At 39.0% G+C, this 22,058-nt stretch overlaps 1 protein-coding gene across 1 annotated transcript in view; it reads right to left on the reverse strand.

The window, feature by feature from the left end:
• Positions 1 to 22,058, reverse strand: part of TMEM132B (transmembrane protein 132B) — an 840,134-nt gene that overhangs the window by 577,203 nt on the left and 240,873 nt on the right. The window contains exon 4 of the mRNA XM_050923489.1: positions 10,414 to 10,600. Coding sequence (XP_050779446.1) covers positions 10,414 to 10,600 — 187 coding nt within the window. The remainder of the gene's footprint in view (positions 1 to 10,413; positions 10,601 to 22,058) is intronic.

Genomic DNA, 22,058 nt, shown 5'->3' on the forward strand with positions numbered 1-22,058 from the left:
CTGGGTCAGACCAATGGTGCATCTAGCCCACTAACTTGTCTTCCAACAGTGGCCAGTGCCAGATGCTTCAGAGGCAACGAACAGAACAGGACAATTATTGAGTGACCCATCCCGTGTTTTCCAGTCCCAGCTTCTAGCAGGCAGATGTTCAAGGACACCCAGAGCATGGGGTTGTGCCCCTGACTAGCTTAGCTAACAGCCATTGATAGGCTTGTCCGCCATGGACTTATTTAATTCTCTATTTTTAACCGAGCTATACTTTTAGCCTGCACAACATCCCCTGGCACTGACTTCCACAGGGTGACTCTTGTATGAAGCAGTATCTCTTTTGTTTGTTTTAAACCTGCTGCTTATCAATGTCATTGGATGACCCTTGGTTCTTGCATTATTTGAAGGAGTAAATAACATTTCATTATTCATTTTCTCCACACCATTCATAATTTCATAGACCTCTATCCAATCCCCCTTAGTCATCTCTTTTCTAAACTTCTTATCACCCCGCAGCCATAGTACAGGCAAAGCAAGCTAGTAACATATAAAAACCTCTGCGTTCTTGCACATCCTAAAACAAATAAAGTGTTTTACTTAGCAATTTTCTTTCAGTCTGAGTTATAGAAATGGGCATCTTTAAGGACCATTTTTCCTGGGTGTTCCTGTCAGCATGTTTGCCAGCAGCAACTGGAGATGCTATTATTCAGTCTCCGATTTAAAAGAAAACTCACTAGTGTATATATGGCCATCTGTAGTTCTAAGTGATTCACAGCATTAGTCAACCAACAGCTTACATTTTTAGGGAGAAAACAAGATTTCGGAAGACATAGATTAAACACTTGCGGCGTACACAAAAAAAACATTTCAGTGCCAGGGGCTCGCTGTACTGGTGAAATATTGATTATTACATCTGAAAAACACTTAAAGATGATGACATCCTGGGAATTACAATCCTATTACTGTACAGCAAAGGATTTGTATCTGTATATATAAAACAACAATGCTGCCATTCACAAACCAAAATCATTTCTCTAGACAATATGGTAATGCTAAATATTCTTTTATTATAACAACTATTGTTCCTAGGCTGCCATTGGAGCTTTCCTGCAAAAACAGTTACAATGTCGTTCTATCATCTCTTGTTCTTCACTTTGGCAAAGTAGTTGCTTGCCTAGAAACTCTCTGAAGTTGCTGGGTTAGGGCTGATTTTGACCTTTAAGCCTTCAGTGTAAAAGAGACTCAGGTACTTAGCCTTCTATATATCTCTTTATTTTAATTCAAGTCTTTCTGTTACAACTGAGGCCACGAGCCACACTTTCATTCCGTCTCTGCATCACATTATATGCCTGTCACATGTTCACCTACTCCTTCAGTCAATATGGCTCCTTCAAGCCGCTATTGGTGGTGAAGAAATGAGCAAGAACCAAACAAGAACAAGAGGAAACAAAGGCTCCCAAAATGACACTAAATTAGAAGAAAATATAGGTGGGAAACACTGTCATGGTATGGTAAGAACTTGTCTCTAAAGGTGTTCTCTGAAAACCCTAATTATTTGCTGACTCTTGAAACAGATGAGAGATGCACAATAAGGACATAATTCCCCCTCAGTTACACCAGTTTTATACCGTTATATCTCCATTGATCTCAGGAAAGTTACTCTTGATTTCCTGTATATTGGTGTGAGAACAGAATCAAGACATAGATATCTAAAGAAATCCAACTAAACAACTCTAATAATAATATGCGAGACATACTGGATGCATAAGCCACAATTTGAGTAATCAGATTAAGGACTGGCATCCTATTCTAGGTATCCTATGTTTGAAAATCAGGCTCAATGTTTACATTTAATTATTGTCATACTGAAAAGTAAGTTCTTTTGTGAATACTCAGTAATTGCACCAGGATATCTGAATGAGAAGAAGAATTTAAGTGTTTTGACATTCTCCTTCTCCACCTTGCTCTGTTAGTGTATTAAACATGATGAAAATTAATCACCTTTCTACTTTTTGAGACATTAGCAGCACACGTTAATTGGTACACCAGATGTTGAAAGACTCAATTATTAGAACTATTTATTGCCGAAAGGAAAACAAAATAAGTTACACAGAAGCAAGGCAGCTAACGCTGATACTGAATGCATCATGCTCTGTTGTACTAAACAAGTGGTCTTATACTCTGCTCACTGTCTGAACATCCTTTCCGGATATTCAGAACAGACAATGCTGAGACTCAAATTCAGGACACTTCATATTTTCTGTGGGCAAAATTTCTCAAAGGTTGTCTCTTTCACCTGGCACTGAAAATTCAAAAAAAAGAAAACAAAAACATAACATAAATTAGAAATTTTGCATTTGAACTAGACTCCAACTTAAGGGAACAATTAGTCCTTGCTCTGGTAAATTCCCATTGACTACAGTGGCAATTTTGCCTGCATTAAAGAGGCCTTAAGTAGTTAAGGACAATCGTAGTTGATCAGTATTTACATTGTCAAAGTCATTCATAAAGGCTCTAGGCACTGTGGGAAAATTTATTCTTCAAGTTGCAAATCCCAACTTTTTCTAAGTAAATCAGTTTTAGAGATATTAAGCCATATTATTATGGAACTTTTGAGTGTGCTTCTAAAAGCACTTTAAGGAATCTGAAAAGTGACTCATAAAACATTCAGGAACAGGTAAAACTGAGTAAGAGTGGCTTCATTTCCATATAATTTTTCATTCTTACCAAGATGCATTTATTCAGGATTGATTAGTTAATTAAAGCCAGTACCGTTTTTTGAATATATAAATGATATATAAATGTTACATTTAGAGCAGTATTTTAGGGGGAAAAGTCAATTTGTGATGATTTTTAAGAATGATCGTTCATTTCTTTTGTAGCACATTACACCTGTCTTAAAACTGTAATAAATGGGTATGTTGTGAAGGGATTCCCATTACCATGAATAAAGATGGACTCTTCCCCCCTCCCCCACCCAACCCAGGTCTTATTGCCATGTATGCCCTCACAGCCTCGACAGGGAAGATCCGTCTTTGACCTCCTCAAGGTTAATATCATCGATCACCCCTTCCAATGTATACTCCTAAATTCCAAAGCCTCCCCAGAAGAATCTCTACAGGACCCAGAAACTAGCTTGCTGCTCCGAAAAGCTCCAAAACATGGTACCAGGAACACACAGGATACAAGATCTGTGCAAGATCCCTGTGCACAACAGTGATGGAACAGCATGTATCCTCCCTAAGGCTGGTGCCTTCAGACCACCCCGCCAGAAACTCCACACTAAAAACCCTTGGCTACAAGACCAAAACAGGCACTCAGCCTCATCAGTGGAGGAATAGGACACAGAACACAAGGTTGGGCCTATTCCATCATTAACTGAGCTATCCCATGGGTAAGACAGGTGGTGAATTATGTGATACTCACTCGGGGCCTTCTTAAGGACCAACCTTAGGGGAAAAACCTGTAAGTAAGTCCCATATACTGAGATGACTGAATGGCCCTGCTATCCTATTCCCCTTTAATTCTTGTATAATCTTTTTCTTTACAGTATGGCCCATTCCCCATAACTCCTTCAAATTTGTCAACATTACATGCCTTTTTTCTCCTGCAAAAGGGTTCCTAAACCTCAAAGTAAACCCAGCCCATAAAAATGCCAATCTATCTTGTTAGGGTAAGGAGAACCCTTAACACCTCAAGCTTAACTGGAGATGATACTGGGCTTCTGTCGGGGTAAGCCTCTGCAATAATGACCACACCAATTAGGAAAGAAGTTTCCCAATTTTCCCATGTTCTAGACACCCACGGCCACTTGGGCATTTCATTGCCCAGCTCGCTGTGCCCCAGCTTACTTTCTGTCAGCACCTCCCTGTGCAACAGCGACAATATGTCCACATATTCACCTCTCAGTTTATCATCTTAAATAGTACCAAGAAGGTGATCAGTCACCCCAGCATGACCATACTTGCAACTGACCACCAAGTCACCCTCTGTGCCTTCTTTCCCCTGAGATGTCCCTGGGACAGAAATTCTACCCCACAAAGTCACATTCCCTATCAGTGGGTGAGTTGTAGCATGCTCAGCAATCTCCTTCCAGCCATTCCCACTAAAGGCTCCCATCCCGATGAGTGGTCTGCCAAGAAAAGTTTTAAAATATATACAAATCTTTTTTTTTCCCCCCATTTACCTCCACCTGCCAAAACAGGTTTCCTTTAGTGGAATCCAACTGTACAGGCCTCTGAGAATAAGAAAACATATAGTTCATGAAATTTAGAAAGCACAAAAATTGTTTAAAATACCTTTTCTATACAATCTAATATTTCAAAATCTATAAGGCTACAAAATTATGCCACTGAAGAGAAAGTGTGATTTGCCTGATATTGGGCCAGGACTGGTCAAAGACTGAAATGTGCGACTCGGAGCAGTGTTATTATGGGAGTAACTATAGTACAATAGCCGCTTCAAGCTGCTCAGAGATTTGTTATGTTGGAAATCTGCTCAGAGATGGATGACAAGATGGCTTTAAGAAGAAATAGGCAAATAAATGATGAATGCAATTTGTTACACTGATTTCACCACCACACATGGCATAAGTTATTTATATACATCTATACATCATAGATGTATGTTTGCATATATCCTATTAGGAGCCCTTATCAATTTGGTCACACTTACTCACAAACAATGAACTTCCCAAATTAAATATATGCACAGAAAACAGTGTCTCTCTGGAAAAGGGGCATCTTGAGGGCATGGCAGATCCATCAAGCTATATGTTGCCCTCCTACAAATTGTATGCAGATAGCTCAGTATCATGTGAAATAAATTCTTCCCTACCTTTGAATACATCAAAAAAAAAATCACTTCCCAAGATGACAAGCTCATCATAAAAAAAAAAGAAAAAAGATCAAAATTGTGTTGGAAATGTTGGCCAATAAAATTGGAAGCCACACATAGATCTGCACAAAACAGTTGTGGTGCGTTTCTAAAAAGGTAGAAAATCCATGCAGCAATACCATCTTGTGTTCACAACCTAATTTAGTGGTGGTGTCATTGGAAGTGGTGCTAATGATTCAGTGAGTGGTACTCTTCCATTTAAGCCAGTACTGAACTCATGTTCCAGCAGGATATTAGGAGGCAACACGTCCCCTTTTGCATCAGACAAAAGATGCAAGTACTAAAGGCACTTTTGTAAGAGCAGGAGCGTTCATCAAGATGGCTTGGATTAATTACATTTGTCTATCTACATTCACCTGACATCCTTTAACCTCCCATAACTTTGGGTTTACAGCTGGAGCATGCACAGCAAGTTACTTCCTTTTCCATATTTTCTCTAGCGGGTGTATGATGGAAATGATGAGATAGCCAAACTAGAGCATCCCCACCATATGCCACTATAAAAAGAACTATAGGAGAGAAATCTCTCTGTGGGTAGCTGATTTATAAGAACAGCTCATCTTAAGGTAGACTGATATCCTTTTGCAACAGCAGTAGGCCTGTCATAGCTGTCATCCAAATCAGTTCTTGAGTCAAGTGCAGGCTATAAACAACTGTGATCAACCACCTTGCTATTTTCTCATTTCACAAGAAGTCGCATCATTACCAAATCAGTTGGAGATGGCCTGCTATTCTACCTCATCTTTTCCGTTACTCCCTACAATGCATACGTTCCATCTGGAATTAAAGACGTGGCTATCAGAAAGTCAGTTCTACTAACTAAAATTAAACTGTCTCAGTCCTGATTTAGTAAAATATTCTGATCACTTCCATAATAAATTTTACTTTATTTTGTTCCGCACAGTCATTGAAATTGGACTTTATCATTATCAGGAGAGCAAGGAATTATTGCTTCAAATTGTGGAGAAAACTCCCTATTTAGATTTTCTGCTGTTCATGAACATTTATTGTATTTATTCTAATCAAAATTAGATTTAAAATATTCAAAAAGTGAAAAACAGGACTTTGGAGTTAAAATTATATAGATGATCTTCCAAATGGACATAGACTCAAGTTTTTCAGGCATTCCCAGAACTCAAAAATTATATTTTAACCTTGTTCTTCCAAACTTATCCACTCAAAATAAAATCAGATTTCATAGTTACTAGTAAAACAGAATAATACCAAGAACTGTTGGCTGGGTCATTCCAAAGCTGCAAAACCGAATAACTTCTCCTCAGATTGTGCAAGTAGGGTCCAACTGCTATTTAGATTTAAACCAAGAAGATGTATGTCACAATAAATGGTTCCAATCAACACTTGGAATATTATTCAATGAGGAAATCTTTGAAAGCTACCCAGTTGCCCATAATAAATAAATAAATAAATAAATAAATAGATATTTTAGTTCATTAGTTTTGCACAAACTTGAAGACATTCCAGACTTGTTCGGAACCTACACATGTAGATATAAGTAGATTTGTACATTTGGGGCACTACTGTTGAATGCTAGATGTAATTGGGCTGGTGGTTTTAGAATTGACAGCTGACTGTACCACCCATTATCCTGGTTGAGGTTTTCCTTTATTTCTCAGAAACCAGGAACTGTCTTATTTGTTCGTAAATTCACAGATAATTCCTAATGATATTTGCATACCGATTTCTCGGTTAGCATTTGTGCGATAATTAGTGTTCTCCACGCCCACATCTCCTTTTCACATAAATATACTGTACGTTGAAACTTTAATGCCGCCCACACCCAATAAGGAAATTATATGTGCCATAAGGTTGCCCCCTCACCCCGAAATAATGAATCAAAATGTACATTTTGCATTACAAGCCTGCAGTTTTTCTTACTGGGACCCAAAGTGATTAACTATGTAAGAGTGAGTTACATTTCAGCTGTACAAGGCCCTTCTCTGTTAGGGATCTCAGAACACTGCTCATTAATGCACCACTGATTTTAAACTAAGGGACTAGTGTTCTTTGCAGCCAGGAGCATGCAGCACAATACAGCAGGATTGTCTGCTGATATGGAGCCCTATTTTGCTGCATAATATGCAGAAATCAACGGTATCTTTTCACAAACACACACAAATCTAATCTCTTAAACTTCCTCCCAAATGTGCATGTTAAAACATAAGATTTCATGAGAGATTATTCGTAAACCCCACCGAAGCAAGCAATTGGCTCTTTTTATCAGACTATTACACGAATGCTAGCATGAGACCTACCACACCTACTTTATCTAGAAGAAAAATAAGTTAGGTAATGGAAAACGATCCCTACCAGCAACACTGCCACTATCATTCTCAGAACCCATGGGGTTGAATTTCTTCAGCTGAGCTTGGGGTTAGATTGTTCAGCCTTCAGGCAGGCTAATAAGCCAAGACAGACTGCAGCGGAATTGCCTTTTTGCCCAGTCTGCCCAAGTGGCCAGCCCACCCTACTGTTGAAAGGAGCCAACAGGTCTGCACTTAAGCTCAATGGCAGCAGCAGCAAATCTGCAATTGCCCCTGTACCCAGCCTTGCTCCTGCCTTTTATCCAACCTCTCCAGCCTTGTCCTGCTCCATTCCACCCTGCCTTGCTCTCTTGCCTGGCTTCTGGCTCCAGCTACTGATTTCTGGCTCTAGCTCTGACCCTTGGCTTGATTCCTGGTTCCTTACTCCAGATCTGGCTCCTGTCCTTTTCTTTAACCAATAGGTTGGGTTCTAACCACCAGGTCAGTCCACCCACATCCTGGTCCTGACAATCATGCAATGAGGTGATGTTAATCATAGAGGGGCCTTGCTCTTTTTATTTTGTATTCAAGGAAAGCCTTGAAAAAGTTACAGATGTACTTATGATTGACCCTAGCAGCAGCAGAAAACAATAGTGAGATACTGAACCATGCGTAAGAGAAACCCTGTCTATTCTGGCATGAGCATGAGGCTTATTTATCCTGACCAACAGAAAGATCTAGGAATTTAACTTCAGTTTAGGTCTTTATTAAGAAGAGCCCCTGATGCTCTGCACAATTTCACAGTCTGGTTTTGTTTTGTTTCGTTTTCCCTCAGCAAATATACAGAGGTCGTAAACAATGTAAACCAGAGTTGGAGTTGCAGCGTTCAGCGAATTATAACTGTAGCCACCTGCAAAACATTTCCTGACAAGACATTTTTCAGTATACAGTTTAGCTTTACACAGTGCCGATGGTCCAATTTATACACAAAGTGAATTTGTACAGGAAACTACAAAGACTTAATTATCTTTCACTGGCCATGGGATTTTGAGGTTATCAAAATACTTGATACCACAAACTAAGGATCAAAACCTCTTTTCACATTCATGCAACTTCTCTCACACCAATGAGCTTGCATTGGGTTCTACATTTTGTATTGACAAATTAGAACAGTCAAGAAATTAAAGGGACCCCCAAGTAACTTACATTCAATGTGGTAATGAGGAGTTTAAACCTACTGCATTTTGTTACACCTTTATAGAGTTCTTCTAAGGGACAAAAATACATGAGATGATATTTATTTACGGATTCTGTGTAATTCAGGAAATAGTAGGAAAAAATTACAATAAAATGGACTTATTTAGTGATGGAAGGAGTTGAGGAACCCCTCAAAAAGAACATTAAAATATATTTTCTTATTTCAAGAACTTTCCTTAACACCTGGTTTCACTGAACAGAACACGATAGTGCATGGTGCATTGGCTTTTGTTCCCAATTCGGCAACACAGGCTGGAGCCAGCACCATAAATTAGCAAATATGAGGGGAAGGAATGCAAATAAAACCTGTTGTTCTTGCTACTGCTATCTCAGACTCTTCTGTTAGCCTGGGGCCAGACAGGCAAGGAAGCTTGTAATCAGAGGGAGATAGCTGAATTACTGATGAAAAACATCACCAAGGACTATGGTCATGTCAAGAAACATTGGGATGTTTCAAAAGGAGACAAAAATATATATTTAAACTTCAATTTTTTCCCCATCATGCTGTAAAATAAAAGGTGAAAATAAATGAGCAGCAAAATTAAGATGCATCTCTAGATCAGGACTACAAACCTTCTGCCTAACATTCAGAGATCTGGGGTTAGAAATAGGCACCAGCGGCTGATTCAGCAATTAGAAAGAGAGGGGGGCCATTATAGAGAAAGCAGGGCCAATTGCAAAATTCCGATCCAAACATACATTATGCACCTTTGAAAGTTCAGCAGTGGGCTGCTGATTTGAACCCAACTCTACTATATATCAGTGGCACTCTTAGTAGCGTAAATACCTTATGAGCCATTTCAAACAACGTGTGTTGTGTAACAGCGGTATTGTTTATCCCTCACTATACATTAGTATTACAACCTGAATCATCACTAATAATTGAGAATGTCACATCGAGTTAATTTTAGTTTTGATCAGTCTCCTTGTCTGTATTTACTGGTCTCCTCCTTTGCTTCTCTCTCAGCAGGACAGGAATGTTTGTGGAGCGGGATGTTTGGATTTTTGTTGATGGTAGAGGAGCAAGAAAATAAAAATTAGCTTCCTTTCTCAGGACTGCGAGCAGAGAGGTGGGAGGGAAGAGAGGCTTTAAAATTTATCAGTAGATTGAAATGTATCATCCAGGTCCTCAGTCTAAAACCGAGGGGGGGGGGGTTTAACCAAATTAAGCTGGAAAAAGAATTAGTCCTTCATAAGCTCTTTAGGCCAATTTTTCAAAGGAAGTTCTGCAGACAGGGCCTAATTCACCATACTGTTACACCTGCTTTACACTAGTGTAACTACATTTAATTGCAGTTGATTTGCACCAGCACAAAGTTTTAGAAACAGAGGTCCCACAGTCACACCCAAAGTCCCTATACCAAGCTGCTTTTCAATACACAAGGAGCCACTTACATGAAAAAAGTGGGGGTTAGGTTTTCTTGACCACACATATTACACCCCGCTTTGAAAACAGGGCCTGTCTCTAAATCAAAAAATCTAAGTCTTTAGAAATGATTTTGTGTCCCCACTGTATAACTCAAAATGAGTTTTTTATTAAGTTGACATTTTGCAGCCCGCTAGTCGGTGATTTAGTCTAGTGCATTTGAGTGCTTTGGGGAAAAGCAAAGCAAAATATGGCCCTGTTGCCTGGCTTAGAAATGAAGTTTTCTACACGTGGGCTAATTTATTTAAATGAAAATGTCATAACTAATTGTAGCGTTTAGCCTTAGTGAGCGTGCATGGCAGTCGCATTAACACAACAGAAGACAACAGCTCCAGAGGAGCTGTTACTATGTACCAGGCCAATAATCCACAAACAGAAAAGAATTTGCACAATAGACTCTAATGGTTTCCAAGGAGCCATTATGGTATATCAGGTAAATAAAATATTATTGAAATGTAGTTTTTGCATTTAAACCATTTTCAGCAGATGCATAGGAAGTAGCAAATTAAAAAAATGGTTCATGTTTCTTTGAATACTAAAAGGAATCAAAAGAAGCATTTGAAAAGCAAAGAAGCAGTTTCTTACCATTGCAAGAGGAACAATTCCTGCAAATGTTGTTTGGCTGACAAAGATCTCTGAGACCACCAGTTCACTCATCAAGTCTTCTCTGGGGTATTCCACCTGCCAGGTAATTTGCTGAGCTCCTGCCAGGCTACTGCTATTGTCAATTTCAAAGTCCATCTGCAAGATCTCATAGAAGGAGATGTTTGCTCTGGAAAACAAAATGCACATTAAGTGCAATTTAAAATGAAGCATCAGCAAAATGTCAAGAACAAAATAAATTGCAACAGGTTTTTTTTTTCTTTCCAACAGGAGAATTATCAAATTCAACATGCAGACTTCAGGAAATGTTGCCTGATCTATTGATTGTGTATTCATTATTTAAAAATCTCCAACTGACAAATTAACACCCTAGGTTTGACAGGCTTCAATTCCAAGAATCCAGAGGGTTGGAAATCAGTTATGGTTTAATTGGTAACCCCAATGTACACAGTTGCAACACTCACTTAGGAAAGAGCTTTTGACTTTTTAATAGTTGTATTGACACAATTAGTAAACACATACCTGTTCCAATCCAAACCAGAAAGTAACAGTAATGCAATATTAATTTTAGGTCCAGCACCATGTCATACGCACACTCACACAATCCTTGTGTAGACCCAGGGTAGAAAAACAGGTGGTGGTCCACAAGAGTCCAATCCTATATCTTGCCTGCCAAGTGATTCCAGTGGTTGAGGTCTCAATGGTCTAGACTCTAGGCCATGGTTAGCCATAAATGGCTGCTATGAATATTCATAAGAATGTTCAGCCTCCTTTGCCCATAACTCACTTCTTCATTTTAATAACATTGGGGTGTCCTTATTCTGTACCTTAGTATATTAATTATTTCAAATATATTAGGATACATGTCAATTAGTTACTATAGCAATACTGCGGTTAAGTTTCTGCTCATGTTAGAGCTGCCAATTTTGGTTGGATGTATTCCTGGAGGTTTCATCACATGACATGCCCTGCTGCCCTGGGGGATGCCAAAGCTGGAGGGCTTCAGTCCTGGGCAGTGGGACTCAGACTTTGGGTTCAGCCCCAAGTCCCATCAAGTGTAATGCCAGCCCTAGTGATCCCATTAAAAAGGGGTCACGAACCACTTTGAGATCCTGACCCACAATTTGAGGACCAGGAGGCTAACCCATAGGTCACAGAAATTGATAAAAGACTAAATCAAACAATCCAGTTGGCAATGGCTATACTTTACAGATGAACTGACAATCTATCTTTTAGCTTTCTGAAAAGGAAGCATGTTTCCCATTAAACTCAGACATCAGTTCTAAGTAATCTCAATGAACCTGTAATACAAGCCCCGGACACCATACAGCACAGATGTTGCTAAATTGTTTATTCAAGTACCAATATCATGTTGTTGTTGCAAATACTGAGGTTCTGAAACAGTAGAATGTTTGGTCATTCGTCATGTTGCACCAGAAATGAGCTCTCAGCTTTTCTTTTTTCTCATTCGAACATGAATTTGCCTTTATCTCCATGCAAAAAATGGATTTGTGCTAATTATGCATGAGAAAAACATGAGGTTACATTATCCTTATTTTCAGTTCATGAAAATATACTGCTTGTTGCTGATGCACACTTGTAACCGTATGAAGATTATTTTATTTTGGTCATCTGGGAATAAAAGTTTAAAAGTGGATGTAAATGCAAAACATTCAAGCTCTGTTTCTGAATTACTTCTGTTTCTTTTATTAAGAATGACACTTATGGCTTGTCCACACTTATCGGGGGATCCATACGTGGTGATCGATGCATCAGCAGTCGATTTAGTGGGTCTAGTGAAGACCCGCTAAATCAACCACAGATCACTCTCCCGTCAACTCCTGTACTCCACCTGAATGAGAAGTGCAAGGGGAGTCAATGGAAGAGCAACTCCCTTCAACATAGCGTAGTGTGGTCCCCACAGTAAGCAGATCTAAGTACGCCAACTTCAGCTACATTATTCATGTACCTGAAGTTGTATAACTTAGATCGATCTCCCTCGGTAGTGTAGACAAGGTCTTAGGCACAAGGACATGCCCACAGCCACACAACAGATCAGTAACCAAGACAGGAATGGAACCTAGGTCTTCTAAAGCCAAGTTGAATGATCTATGTACTGGGAAACACTACCTCCCTTGCAAATGCCTGGCTGTCACTCCCACAACTGCAATACTACTTTTAAAAGATGATTTTTGCCCCCAGTGCTTGAGTCCTCTAAAGTAGTCTACAGTAATACTGCAGAAAGGTCTATCCATGCATGGGTTTAACTTTCTTATACAGCCGCACTGAAGTGAAAGTGCAGTGCAGAGACCTTAATGTTCATTTATCTTCTCTACCCTCAGGCAAGGCTAGAAGCTATTAATGCATCACCTGGGTGACCAACCAAGCTACCAACAAGATGCCGAAGACAAATTATACTATACAAAGTCAGGGATATAATTAGAGACTTCTCAATTTCTGCAGAAAAATATTGTCAGCATAATGGAAAATTCAACAGTACGGTCCCCTGCTCATTACTTCTAACTATTTGTTTCACTTACTCACAAACCGAACACACTCATAAGTCATAAATTAAATTTAGAGATCAACCTAGATACAAATTCTAGATTCAAATTTTGAATCCTTCGAGTGTGTCTGGATCTGGAGTTTTGGTTCACTCATTACACCAAAAGGGACCAACTGAAAAAAAATTCAGAAGTGGGTTCAGAATTCTTAAAAACTCTTTGGATCTATGATTCTGGTTAGGATTCATCTGTAAAATAATTAGTAAGATTAGGTAGCATTTCAGTGTGCTATAAGCACAATCAAAAACTGAACTAAAAGAACAATGTTATGTCGTCATGCTGACAGTTGTTTTGTGCTGAATCCACAACTCTATTATCCTCTCATGTTTTTCTGTATCCAGAGAAAAACCTATACACTTACAGTCTAAATGGCCAATGTTATGTTAAAGACAACATCAAGAATGAACAAGTCTCCATAGTCATCTAGGTTTATCTGGCCCTGCCTCAGCACATGGGTGATGGACTTGATGACTTCCTGAGGTCCCTTCCAGTCCTACATATTTGTGATTCTAGACGAGAACAGAGCGTGTGTGTTATGTATACAGCTAGACTTGGCAAAATTACATTTTTATTTTTTTGTAATTTTGACAGATGATCTCTATATTTATTTTAAGTATTTTTTCTATTTTTATCAATTTAAATTTTCACACTGACAGGAAATCATGGGGGCATCATAAAATGATTTAATAACAGTAGATACTGACATTCTGAAAGTTAAAGCTTTATAACTGCTAAAATAAGTTGCAAACATCAAATAAAAAATACAGATATATAAATATTCTTAAATCAAACTCCAATAAGTTCTCAAACAGCACTTTTCTTATTTTGCCTATCTGTAGTTTTCTATCATCATCAATGGAAACATTTTTTTCGTCGGCTTGTGTGTGAACTGTGAAATCAGTGTTTACCAACATTTACCAATAAAAATCTAATCCTTCCAAGCCTAGATATAACAGACTGCAGAGACTGTCAGGGAGGAAAAATGGCTGCTGCCTCTAAGCAGGCAAAGTTCTTCTACGTATACCATAACTTTCATTTAAAAATAGATGCCTCTGTATACTCCAATTGCTTGAAATCAGATTTAAATTCCAACATAGAATACAAAAGGAGAACATCAGATACACTCACTAGGATTGGCAGGAAATCAAGAATTCCATTTCATGAAAAATTTCAGTGAGGGCCCTGAGCCCAGGATAGCCACTATCTCAGTGGTCAGCGCATTCATGTGTGATAGGGGAGAAGCAGGTTCCAATCTCTGCTCTACCTAATTGAGAGAAAAAAGACTTGAACCTGAGTCTCCTGAACTCTAACCAACAGACCACTGGCTAGTCTGAGGTCTCACTCTCTGATTTTAACCAGAAATTCCATCCTCAAACTGAGCAACTTTCCAATGAAACTTTGTCAAAACAGATACAATTTCCATGAAAAGTTTCAACAGCTTGGCATTTTCTGTGAAGAAACCTGGTGTCAAAAATTCCTGACTCGTTAACACAAAAACACACACACACAGTTCCTGACTTGTAATGAATAATCTGAAACTACAAAACGGGAAAAATGGGTGCTGGTGGAATCCAGTTTGTCAGGAAAATTCTCTGCCATTACTTAAATGAAAAAAACATTGCTAGCCAAATGCTTCCTGCTTTGTTTCTGAAGTAATTTAAATGTATTGTAAGATGTCAACATTTCAGATCAGGGCACCAGCTTTTTTCTTTTTTCTTTTTCTTTTTTTTGGAAGACTGCTAAAAGAGCTGTACTTATGTGTCAGATTCATTGTGTTCTAATTAGGTTTCATTTAGAGAGTTCCTCCACAAAGTACACAGCTTTCACAAAATGGCATTCAAGCCCCTGCACTACTTTATTCGTCGGCAGTCCTACAAATTACTTTCTGAACAGCAGGTCAATGAATTTTCTCCAACACTATGGTCTCTCTTTTTCACTCTTCAAAACAAAGATCTAGCCCTCAGAACAATGCCAAGTGCTATAGTATTTGGGACACAGAGTCCCCCATCGAGAGGTGTACGATCGGTCCACAGACTTTGTTCCAATTCTCTTCCCGGGTTACAGCTATTGCAAACAAATGATAAAGCTTTAAAAGTCAATTTCTTTCTTCCTCAGTTCATAGCCTCCCTTCTGTCTCTACAGTCCTTGTTCTATCCCTTGTCTATAGATCCTTGTGTTTCCAATAGCAGGAAGACTGACGCGTAATGCATATTGATACATAAGGCAATGTATTAACTGTTCTCAATAATAGTGTGTCGTCAGCAGGCCTCTCAGTAGTTAATCCAGGAACTTTGAAATTCTTAAATCTAGGGCACTAACGATCTGGTACAGCTCTCATTTGCACTGGAGCAAATCAAGAGTAAACTCCATTGAAGCAACTGGAGGTAGGCTGGAGTAAAATCTCAAATAAATCATAATCAATCCCTGAGAATTACTTTCTTCAAACTTCATCAACCTCTGTTTACCAACCATGATACTCTGTCTTAAAGTTCTCACCTTCAGTAGTGGGGATTATCTACATGCCATTCTGTTCCATCTTTTCTTTTTAAATTAGTTCTGTCCTGTCATGGCAAATCTTCGATTTCTCCTTGGCCTACTCTGTACTTTGTGACCAATACTGAAGTTGGCTCTCACATCTTCTGGGTCACTGATGTTCTTTAGGTGTCCAGCAAAGATAAAATGCCATGAAAGTGGAAATTCTACCAGCAAAGGAGAAGAGCGTAACTCATAGTGTTATCAGCCATTAAATGCTATTAAACCAAACTCTGTCCTAAACAGACCTGGCAACTCTTTCTTGCAGCCTATTCCATCTTTGTCTAAACAAGTTTGCAGCAGAGTGGTGCTCATGGAATCCACAGGTTGCACGTTTCTTGTCTTCTCCCCCTTCCTTCATCTTCTTTCTCCTCCATTTTTATTGTCTAGTCAAAGCTTCTGTCATCTTGCAAGAACTTTGCCAAACCCAGTTTAGAGGAGCAATAAAAAATAAAGTCTAACTTACTTTTATTTTTAAGAAAAAAAAGATTATTTCCTGCAAGCAGGAGGAAAAGACCTTATAATTTTAGGCAGCTGGCATGCTTGCTAATAAGTCCATTTCTATGGAAATGAGTTCATAACTATTAATTTTGCCTGCTCCTGATCTATTCTTGATGAGCCTTTCAAATTTAGAAAAGCGCTTCATGATTCTCTCAATTTGGTAATTACTAACTCCCTTTGATGAATCCAGCCTAGTCTTTCAGACATGAGACATTCATTAGACATTTTTCTTTCTGGAGAGGAGAAAAAGGAAGCATCGCTCAGTTTCATTTCTTCACATGGCCTGAAGTAAGGAGGCCTTGTTCATCAAAACACTGTCTTATAATCCTATATTCTATTGTAATTACACTGTCACAATATCTCTTTCCCTGAACAGATGAATAACCCCTCAAGATTTTGAAGATTTTACACAACTTCCCAAAATGTCTCACCTCAAATGTATTTAATGGATTCAGCCAAATCTCCAACAGAAAGTGGCTGTGGGCCATTTTCTGACTTGTCATTGCTCCATGCACTACAAAATCATTAGGAGGTTTGTGCAACTCTGTGGTCCTGTCCTGAAACATATGGTTTCTGGGATATGATTTAGAAACCAATGCCAAAAACATTCCAAATGCAATTTTCATTAGATCCAGAAATATATTTAATGGCAATTAATTTGGACAACACTATCTGGTTAAATTCCAGAATAACGTTTTGGGCCCCAATCCTGCACCTCACATTGCACAGGCAGGTCGACATACCCAGGCAGAGCCCTGCTGACTTTCATGGACCTCCATGAAGATACAGCAATGGAGAGGCAGCTGTCTTCCTACACGACATCACTTGCAAGGCTGAAGCTTTATATATTTCCTTCTAAAACTGAGTTCTAAAACTGAGTTCTATTAACACAGTAAAGAGCATTTGCCCACCTTGAGACAATGGATGTCTCCAGTCAAGAATGGTCTTCCAGTGGGACAAATCCCGGACTACGACTCTAGATAGAGAATATCGGTGCTATTGAAAATCCCACCCAAGTGCCTTAAGAGAAGGAGTTCTACTGCAAGTCCATAGCATTTGTGCCATTAAGTCACTTAGGTTCTTTTGAAATCCAGTCTGATATATAGACTAATTGTTACCTCTATTGACCTTCTTTACCAAAAAACAATGGACTGTCATGATACCTTTTTTTTTCAAACACACACACACACACACTTCTCTTTTACCTTAACCTATACAAGTGGCAGTAAAGATACCTTTTAAAATCTCTATCTTAAAAACTGATGGCAGGTTTTGGCTCTGTATATTCACTACAATATTAGATCAATATTAATATATGAATTGCATGGACTCATTTAGCAAACTTAAAGGTTTCTTTGAAAATGTACTACAACTCGAATGCAAATATATTAATAAGCACTAGAACAGTGGTTCTCAAACTTTTGTACTGGTGACCCCTTTCACATAGCAAGCCTCTGAGTGCAACTCCCCCTTATAAATTAAAAATACTTTTTAAATATATTTAACACCATTATAAATGCTGGATGCAAAGTGGGGTTTGGGGTGTAGGCTGACAGCTCGCAACCCCCCATGTAATAACCTCGTGACCCCCTGAGGGGTCCCGACCCCCGGTTTGAGAACCCCTGCATTAGAAAATCACTTATTGTTATTGAAATACAACTGGATCCATTTTATATTTAACATTTCTCTAAGTGGAACACAGGAATTATAGCATTAGCAATCTAAATACTGGATCAATATCATCCTATGATTTATGTCACAATGATAGTTGAAATCTGACTACTTACTAGTTACCTTTTATAAACAAAAGAAGGCAGAGCGATCAGACTCAGATTCTTTTAACAAAGATCTAGATTGCTAACATACCTGAAGAGGCTGGTGTCTGCTTTTTGTAAAGAATGAAATATTCACAATGTCACTGTGGAAGATGATAGCAGAGCAAGTGCTGAAATGCAGCTAGGTTAGGTGCATCACTGGATTACTGGGAGTTTGTTATCAAATTCCATCAACAATTCAGTTTTCATAAAAACCAAAAAGTTACGTTAATGGTGTTGGCTTTTAAGAACAAATGATGATTTTTCATTAATTCATGGCACAATGTTTTCAGTAAACGACAATATGTTTATAAGACACACACACAGCAGTGGGAAATTGTGAAAAAAAAGTGTGAACTAGTTAATAATAATAAATATCTTTGATGTCATGTTGTTTGAGAATATTTTGGATCATTTTAAAGTTAATAAAGACCTACTCCTGCTCCCTCTGAAGTGAACAGGAGTAGGACCTGAGACAGGTAAGGTTCAGAACATGCCAGTAGTCCAAGCCTTACTCCTTTGATCGCCGTGGGACTTCTTGCATATATATGAGCTGATCAAGAGACAAAAGATACAGGATCAGGCCCCATATTTCAACAGCTGTTTGGAAACACTGAGCATCCAAAACTCCAGCTAAAGTCAATCACAGCTGCAGTTGGTCATCAGCGCCTCTGTAAAAAATGCTTCTCCCACTGAAGACACTTGGATCCCAATAGTTTCTAATGGAGGAAAATCAGGCCCTCAGCATATTCCCCCTGTCTTCAGTGCATATGTAACCCATACACCACCTGCATGTGGTTTCTGTCTCATCTAGTGGCATGGAGACCACTAAAAACAAGAGAGATAAAATGAGTCTGATAACTAGATGGCTTTTAGTTCACGTTGTAGAAGCTCACGCATTAAGCTCCAGAGGTCCCTGGTTCGATCCCACCCGCTGACACCCAGGGTCTGTCAGCATTACACATAAATGGAAATCTCAAAGAAAAATCTCCTAATTTTTGAGCCAAGAGGAGGATTTCCACATTATCCTGCAGGTTGAACTTCACAAAGTGCCACTTTCTGAAATGTGAACACTGGGTATGTTTAACAAAAACATGTTGCATAACTTTCAAAAGATGGGGTTATTGACTGATGTGGCTGTTTAATTATCTTTCAGAAACTTATCCCAGGCTTTTAGGGCTCAGTCATCAAAATGAGCAAATCCTGAGGAATGACATGATTCTTTTGGGACCAGGAGACAGCCACAATGCCCTCACTGTGTCTTGTGCCCTGTTACCTAGCAGGGACAGGGTAGGTACCATACTTCAGTTTTCCAGTTTACATTGCAATCAATCACTGGTCCTAAGATGCTCTCATGGTTCCTGATCCTGATTTTTTTTGCACACTCTAAACCTCAGAAACAACAAGGAGTTCGGTGGCACCTTCAAGACTAACAGATTTTTGGGCATAAGCTTTTGTGGGTAAAAAACCCACTTCTTCAGATGCATGGAGTGAAAGTTACAGATGCAGGCATTATATAATGACTCATGAAGAGAAGAGAGTTACCTCACAAGTGGAGAACCAGCGCTGAGAGGGCCAATTCGATCAGGGTGGATGTAGTTCACTCCCAATAATAGATGAGGAGGTGTCAATTCCAGGAGACGCAAAGCTACTTTTGTAATGAGCCAGCCACTCCCAGTCCTTATTCAAGCCCAAATTAATGGTGCTAAATTTGTATCTGTGGATACAGACTAGACGGCTACCTCCTGATTCCAAACCTCAGGACTTCCATCGCTGCTTTGAGAGTGCAAAGAATGCAGGATGAAGCCAAGCAGCATGATCTGGTGATAACATATGGATTGACACAGCAATTTCTTATAGCCCAATAACAAAACAGCTATTTTTGTTCAAAGCACACCATCAAGACCAGACATTACCCATGTTATTTTTGCTTAGCCAACATTTCCCCTCCGAAAACAATAAATCTAGATAATAAGCAAACATTTTAAGCTCCTCGGCTTTCTTCACTGCCAATTCACAACTGTGCCTCACACTAACACTTGCAATAACATCCTGTTTATTTGATTTTATCCACATCATCATGACAACTCCAGAGACAACCAAGACAATTATCTTTATTTGCCTCTATCTTTGTGACAGCATGCAGGAAACCCTTCTACTAAAAGAGGCCGTGGACACTATTTTAGCATGCCTTTACTAAATAGGATTTCATGGATCAAAGTCAGTTCTGGTGTAACTGGGTGCAGCTCCATTGAGAGCAATGCACCCGTTTACACTACAGCTCCATTCCATCCTTGGTTTCAGTTTTCCCCAGCTCAGGCTTCATGGAGGCTCTTTTAAGTTTACGAGAACATTTCAATTAAACCAGAATATTTTTCTGACTACCACTTAGAAGTTCTTTATTGTTGTACAGCATATTTCTTAAAATAGAACTTTTAGCACCATGAGAAAGCTCCATACTGGGGATTTTAACAAACACATTCAATTAGACAGAAGCAGAAGTCAGGGTTTGCTGATGCTGAATAAAAGCAACTATTTTTGATTAAAGGGGAAAAAAGTATTTATAAGGAGAATTTTTGCTGAACTTTAAATGGTTAATAAACATTGAAGCCAAAACAGCCCTTGATTTATCAGCTTATTTGTAATTTTCCTTTACCTGTTCAGAAATCCTTAAACATTTTCAGAGCATCATAACATAGTATCTTTTCAAATTGCTGTGCAGAGCCTGTGAAATATGCCATAAAACATCTACTGCGTGCGTATCTGCAGTGGCTGAGTTTTAATCTACAGATGATTTACCGTTCAAAAATATTTCCGCTGTATTAGATGATATAAAAACATGCCTATAAAGAGCATTTCTCCTCAAAGGATCTTAAAGCACTTTATAAACAAGAAAGAAAGAAAGAAAGAAAGAAGAAAAGTTTCCTCATGCCCCAGTATTGCCCTACCATTGTTGAAGATGGGTAAACTGAGGAACTGGAAGATTTAACGACCCAGCCATTCTGCCAATGAAGTCGATAACAGAAAGCATTCAAACCGACTTCAAAGAGAACAAGATCAGGTCCTAAGTGACTTTATAGTCAACTAGCAAATCAATGCCGGAACCAGGAAATAGAAGCCAACCGTTACAATTCCAGTCTCTAGAGACACACTGAGAAGTCAGGGGGCAGCCTCTGGGTCTGTCTATGATGTGACAGCAGTACCAGCACTGTAAGAACAATTTGCTCTATATATTGAAATAAGAAGGAATCCCACTGAGAATGATTCACCTATCCACACAACGTTCAAGGAAATGCAGGGCTTGGCGAGAAAGGAATCCATCCCCAATCTGCTCCTCCATGGATCCACATGCAGGAGTTAGCCACCAGGTGTGCACAGAGGAACACATACACTCTCCACCTTACTCCTCTCCCAGTGCACACTTCTCCAAAACCATACAGTGTTGGCTAACATGGAGTCTTTGTATAGTCCAGATCTGCCACACATTGTGCCACTGCATGCAGAACGTTCAATGGCCCATAAACTGCTTCACCCTCAGAGCACCATGACCTTCTATTACAAACTACAGACCTGAGACTGAAAAATGAAAGCTAATGCACATGACTCAAACCATTTACAATTGTAAGGTCTTCTAGTGTCAGATACAAGCTCATCTATATGTATAACATAAAACTAAGCAAAGTCACAATAGTCTCATTTCCAGGATACACTGTTGCAGGGTCTTGCGATACTTGGCCCCAGCTCCAGGACTCGTGATTACATAAGAATCTTGGCTTTGATTGTTTTTAAACAAGTTTCTTTCTAGCCCTCTGGGTTACAGAAAGAAGCTTAAAAATGAAACCTGAAAGTGCCCTAAAGATTCAAAATTCAGAAGGCAAATAAAAATAATCCTCCATTTATTATTTCTTTAACATCTTGTGATCTTTAAACTAATCTCATAATTTTTGAGAGTCTGACTCATGATTTCTGACTTCTTGGAGTTGGCAATACTGAGTATTAGAGTCATTCAGAACCATCAAGGTAATTCAAACAATTTTTTTTTAAATGAAGCCACCACTCTCAGACACAGCAAAAAGTTACTCACAAGCAGGTTGCCATTTAGATTTTAGAGAGACAATCTAGTCTGACAGCTGGATCTCCTTGGAGAGACAATTCAACCGGAGGGAATCTAAAGATGCAAGCTCTATGCGTGTTGAATTTGTGAATGAAAAGGATG

The sequence above is a fragment of the Gopherus flavomarginatus genome, chromosome 15 (assembly GCF_025201925.1).
Source record: "Gopherus flavomarginatus isolate rGopFla2 chromosome 15, rGopFla2.mat.asm, whole genome shotgun sequence".
NCBI classification, from domain to species: domain Eukaryota; kingdom Metazoa; phylum Chordata; order Testudines; family Testudinidae; genus Gopherus; species Gopherus flavomarginatus.